This window comes from Austrofundulus limnaeus, unplaced genomic scaffold (genome assembly GCF_001266775.1).
Source record: "Austrofundulus limnaeus strain Quisiro unplaced genomic scaffold, Austrofundulus_limnaeus-1.0 Scaffold281, whole genome shotgun sequence".
NCBI classification, from domain to species: Eukaryota; Metazoa; Chordata; class Actinopteri; order Cyprinodontiformes; family Rivulidae; genus Austrofundulus; species Austrofundulus limnaeus.
This window is the reverse complement of record NW_013952683.1, coordinates 517,363-523,468: the sequence shown is the minus strand read 5'-3', so window position 1 is coordinate 523,468 and position 6,106 is coordinate 517,363. Positions and strand designations below refer to the sequence as shown.

The following is a 6,106-nucleotide window of genomic DNA, read 5'->3' as shown; positions in this document are numbered from 1 at the left end:
ACACACACACACACACACACACACACACACACACACACACACACACACACACACACACACAGTTTTAATCATGAGGCTAAATGACAGAACCAACATCAACTCTTCTCCAGTGTGTTTGGACTTATTTTCTGTTTATTAAAAACATTTAGTTTCTTGTCTGAGAAGCTTGTTTTCCATTCAAATTAAAAGGACAGAGTTCCAAGCTTTGAGACGTTTTGTTTATGAACTCATACGCAAGTTGTAGTCCATTGCAGCAGGTCAGTGGGGGATTTTTCAAGATGCAAGATTGTCTGTCTTTGTGTGGATCTTCTATTTTTGCCTCTTTAGATGTGAATGTTTCATATTTAAAGTTGCAGAGCTCCCCAGACTTCAGCAGCCATGGTTTACTGATCCACATGATGGTGCCAACATGATTCTGTAGTTTTTTTAATTAAATCTTCTGCAAACAATTTTTCATCCACTTGATTAAAAAAAGTTAACCTAAAATTGTGTTTTTTATAGACATAAAACAGTGCCAAACTTTATGCTTAAATTTTACATTAATAATGATAAGTTTGTTTTGTCAGAAACCCATTAGTATGCTAATGAATCTGCCATTTGTGCATAACCTTTATTAATCAGCTAAATGTTTTTTTTTCTTATGCCTGCTTCACGCGGCAAGATTTTAAAATTGTTAACTGATTTTCAAAGATGGAGAGAGCCCACACATAATTAAAAAAAATCTTTGATATAACAAGTTTGGTCCAACAGTGTGTGGTGTACAGTCACATGGCATAGACAACYCATCACACACAAACAGATTTCACTCACCAAAATTCAGATGTCAGACAGGAAATCTTGCGAGACCTCTCGAGATCAAAGAGAGTTCAGAGTAAATAAACATGGCAGATGAGGAAGAAAATGGTGATAGTGTATGGACTATTTTCAGCAGACACTACACATACTTGAGGTTGCCGGTTCAATCACTTGTGTCAGCCGTCTCAGTCATTGTGTCCTTGGGCAAGACACTTCACCCGTCTTGCCTGCTGGTGGTGGTCAGGGGATCCGGTACGTGGCAGCCCTGCCTCTGTCCATGTGCCCCAGGGCAGCTGTGGCTACAATGTAGCTTACCACCATCAGTGTGTGAATGGGTGAATGACTCAAGTGTTGGAGTCCAGAGGGACTTGACAAAGCACTATAGAAAGTTAGAGCATTCACCGTTTATTCAGGGATTATTCAAAGTGACCTTTGTGATTATTCATACCAAAATCTTCACATTTTTTTCCTACACCAACATCCACAAATAATGATTCAGTTTTATCTTCATCAGGTCCATTGAGAGCCAAAACTCTGTGAAAAAGTGCCACTGTGCCTTGTTTTACTTATTGTATTACATTTAGCTTGTTTTCAAATAATGAAAACTGGCTCAAAAACTGCCACTTTCCATATCTAGGTTACATAACGAGTAGAGTTTTAAACATTGTTCCTTTCTGAATAACCTTTGGCAGGCCTAATGTAACAAATATCAGTGCCATAGGAGAAGCTATCCCAGCATGCATCATGAAATTCCAGCTGCCGCTTTTGAAACTATGTACAATCACCAAGTGAAAAATTAGGCTTATGTTGGCTGCAATATTCAACTGCATGTCACCGTGCCTCTGTGCAAAAATCAGTCCAGCAAGCATCCACTGATTTTTGTTGCACCCATTCCTCAACAAATGGCTGTCCCCAGCTTTCAATCTTGCCTTAAAAACAAATACAGAAATTAAAGTTATCCACATTTGATAAGTTCAAACACACAGGAAATCATAATCTTGGCCCTTTATCCCCAAAGCAAAAGTCTGATTCTTTGTGTAATTACCTTAACATCTGCAATGATATTTTACTTATACCCTTGAWGAAAAATACTCCAGTTTTTTCCTAATTTGTCATAACTATTGTTTCAATTCAAATTTAAAAAGTGCATTTATCTTCTGTGTAATTTATTCCTTAAAGTGTCTATGATGTGCATTTCCTTCAAATACAAAAATGCAAAGAAATCAATTATATTTAAGAAACTCCATTTTATCACATAACTGACATCTTRTCTTTTGAACTTGGTTCTACCAAATGGACAAGTAGTGATATCAAAGGAACGCTTTATGGAAATAAAATTCATGGTCTTTGTTTATTGAAACATAATATTTGAATTCTGACGCTTTATCATTGCTTTCTGATAGTGACTCAAACTATAAAGGAACATCAGATTATTCACTAATGTCTGTGTCATGGTTTTAGAAAGTTTCTTGACCCACATGCAAACACTCCAGGAAGCAACAAAGTTTTAAGATGTTCATTTTAAATGAAAGTGATCTTGGTCCAACGTGGTCCTGTAGACGCAGGGCAGGGGGTCAGGAACACTGGTGGAGGATGAAAGGTGATGAGACCAGGAAGGTGTATACAGTATAGTAAACACAGAAGAATAGGAGCTMAGCTTACTATGAAGATGAAGCAGGTCAGCCAGGGAGAGGTGAGTGGGATCCAAGGGGTCGAGTCCGTGAGCCGCCAAGGAATGATGAGCAGGTTGGAGGGCAGACAGGTTYCCACAAGAATTAACAGTCAGGCATCAAAGGGCTGACTGCAGACTCCTCTTATCCTCCTCTTAATGAAGGTAGATGAATTGCAGGTGTGGGGCTTGCACACCTGCTAGAGATTCTGCCCTCCTGCAGGCTGTGCTCCAGGAGGACATCTAGTGGATGAATACTGGAACTGACAAACTCTAGATCCCAACAGTCTGTGTGGTTAGCTGTAGCAGCGCTCTGTTCACATGCAGACATTCCCCTTTGTCATCACTTCCTGTTACTTCACATGCAAATATCTCAACAACTGTTCATCTCAGCAATATGTTGTTAATGTTATTTTTTACAAAAATGCATTAGTGTTTCCTAAAAAATAATAAAATGAAAGTGCCACAGGTACTTTAAAGCTGATTACCACAAAAAAGAAACTATTGAACTTTTGGTGACTCTTCAGAATGTGGAAAAAATAAAATAAACTACAGTAAAGAAGCTCCRACTTACTTAACAAACACATAACATTAGTGAACTCGTAAAATATCTAATTTACTATAAGCCCTTTATTATTCTGTTGCCTCCATGATTTTTGATTTGCTTTTGGCCTTGCATGTTGGAAAAAAATGCATGCTAAAAAAATACATGAAGACAGCTCAGTTGTGGCTGAGTGGTTAATGAGTCGACCTCCAATGAGAGAGTCGGTGGTTTGATTCCTCCACTATTCAGTAGCTGCATTTCCATTGACCATGAAAATATGCAAATTAGAATTTTGAAAATAAATTTGTTCAATGGAAACATGTCAATTTAAAATATACATACATATATATATGTTTTTTGACAAAATGTTTTTGCACCAGGAAGAGGTGGTTTTTCGGCCATATCAAAATTGGCGTTTTTCACAAAACTGCAATGGAAGCTCTTTTTTCTCATCACGGGAGTCACGGGATCAACTACCGGCTGTTTCTACTGGTGAAAAAGATGACGACGAAGAAGATAACAGGAAGTAGAAGTGGTAGTAATATCACAGAAGTTTTAAAAGAAAGTAGTAAACTCACTGAATATAATTTCCCAAAAACAAAGCATTCGCAGCTGCTCCCAAGTAGGGGCTTGTCGCTGGAAATCCTCGATAAAAGACGCCGACGTCTCCTCTGATGATGAACGTTAGTGTCGCAGTAGCAACATGCTATGTGTTTACATCCATCGCCGCCATGTTTGTAATGACTTATTGTGAGAACAAACGTATTCACCCATGACTTTAATAGCATTTCTTACTTAATGGAGACACTGCAGTTGCAAAACTGTGTTTTTCGACATTAACAGAATATCGACAAAGTTTTGCGCACATTTGTAATGGAAACGCAGCTAGTCACATGCCAAAGTGTCCTTGGGCAAGACACTGAACCCCCACTGCCCCTGATGTGTCTCATCAGTGTTTGTGGTTTAAAGCACTGATTAGTCTCCACAGAATGCTCTGTTTGGATTAGCTTTGTTGTTTGAACAGGTAAAGGAGAGCAGAGCTTGTTGTGTGAAGACCTTTGAGTACCCTGGTTGGATAGAAAAGTGCAATACAAGTACAGTCCATTTACTACTTACCTGTGTTTAGATCAGAAATAATATGCTATGAATTTTGGTTGCAGTACATCAAACAGCAAAAACAAAATGGTGAAAGATTTTCACTTTCACAACAAGGGAATTTTAGCAAAATGAAGGAGAAAACCAGACTTTCTTTGGAGCTCTTTATGTCAGACATACATGACAGTACATATATTAGATTTTAAGTGGGTCACGGAAAGTTGGACTTTGAAGATCTTACAACAGAATGTTTAACATAGAGTTTGATTTCTTCACATTCTAATTTCAGCTTCTTCCTCTATCATCTATTACCTAATTTTCCTCTGGGATCAGTGAAGTATTTTTGAATTTGAATTGGATTGAATTGGACATATGCAGTAAATACAAGCCCAGTTCCTGCTGGTAGATAACTCAAAGTGTGACTATATTGTGTTTTAACATTATTCCACTAATTTTCTTTCTGTCTTTACCTCTCATTCAGACTGCAGCATGATGAGCACGATGGACCCTCTTCTCTTCATCACTCTTCTGTTCCTGCATAAATTCCTCCCTTTACTGTTGGCCCACTGAAGAGACTTCAATAAATTTATGTCAGCTACCAACTTATCACTTCCTATACCAAACAGACCCAAAGCAGCGGGAAGAGACGATCACAATTAAATCTATTTATGCCGTTGCAACACACCACAGCAGGGAGTGAAAGCCATGCCACGCAGTCTGCAGACGGACGGATGGGAGCGGATACATTTGAGGATACTTCACTGATATGAGCAGCATGACTGTTGACTGTTCAGAATGTGGACAAAAGAAAAGAGACTACAAAGAATAAAAGAGAATATAGCATCATTACTGACGGGGAGCGCTGCCTATGCTCTGCTTCACACATTCTCTCATTTCTTTACATCACATCCTGTGTGAGTCCATCAGCGCACACTCGTCACTGCACTGTGAGTTTGCTGTCCATCTAAAAGTAGACGTTTACATTTGTCGTCTTGAATCTATGTGACCTCTGTGTTTTTCTTATTTCTTTTTTTTTTTTCTTTTGGAAACAGAGGTTTTTATCAGCATGACATGTCAGTCACTGACATATATTTCTGCAGCCATGTCAGACCTCCTCAGTATACAGAACTAATGTTCAAAACATGTGCTAGTCTAATGTCAACTCATTCCTATACACACACACACACACACACACACACACACACACACACACANCAGAACTAATGTTCAAAACATGTGCTAGTCTAATGTCAACTCATTCCTATACACACACACACACACACACACACACACACACACACACACACACACACATGCATCCACACAGAAACACACACACGCATAGACTTCTGTTCCCATGGCTGTGTTCCATCATATAAACAAATAATAAGTGATATATTTTGAGTAAGATAAGGCACACCTTACCATTGTTATTGTTAACCACCTCTGATAATGTTTATTTTTACTGAATTTATTGTGATCAAAGTAACACATTTCATCTCTATGACACAAATAGATTTATTGATAACTTGCAACAGCAGCTGAGATGAAGGTTTATTGTTTTTATAATAAAAGGTAAATTACAAAGGTGTTGTATGTTAATGACGTTCGCTCACCACAAGAGCAAGAAGCTCACAGAATTTGACAGCAATCCTCTTTGACAGCTATCACAATGTCAAGCAGAGAGAACATCTCTGCCTCAACCAGATCTGTGATCTCATCCACCCTTTCGCTAGCCTTGCCTGTAGCTCAGTTCTTCCATAAGGCAACGGTGTTTTTTATTTATTTATTGTTTTTTTTTTTTTAGTTTTTAAAATATTCATGATCTGGTTTTCAGCGAGTGTCTGTCAGCGTTATTAGCTTGGTAGCTTAATTAAACAGTGGGTGATAAGTCAAAGCTCAAAAGTAGTATTATGGTATGGGGAAGAAATAAAATGGTTGGAAAAGACAACAGGCAAAATGAGTTCATCGAGTGGTAATCAAAAGTCAGCCTGTCAAAAAGA

General features: G+C 38.3%; 1 protein-coding gene across 1 annotated transcript in view; it reads left to right on the top strand.

Annotated features, from left to right (window-relative positions):
• The window catches only part of vstm2b (V-set and transmembrane domain containing 2B), a 30,350-nt gene extending 25,047 nt beyond the window's left edge, over positions 1–5,303 (top strand). The window contains exon 5 of the mRNA XM_014021204.1: positions 4,585–5,303. Within this exon, the coding sequence (XP_013876658.1) occupies positions 4,585–4,673 (89 nt within the window). The 3' untranslated portion in view covers positions 4,674–5,303. The remainder of the gene's footprint in view (positions 1–4,584) is intronic.
• The last annotated feature ends 803 nt before the right edge of the window (positions 5,304–6,106 follow it).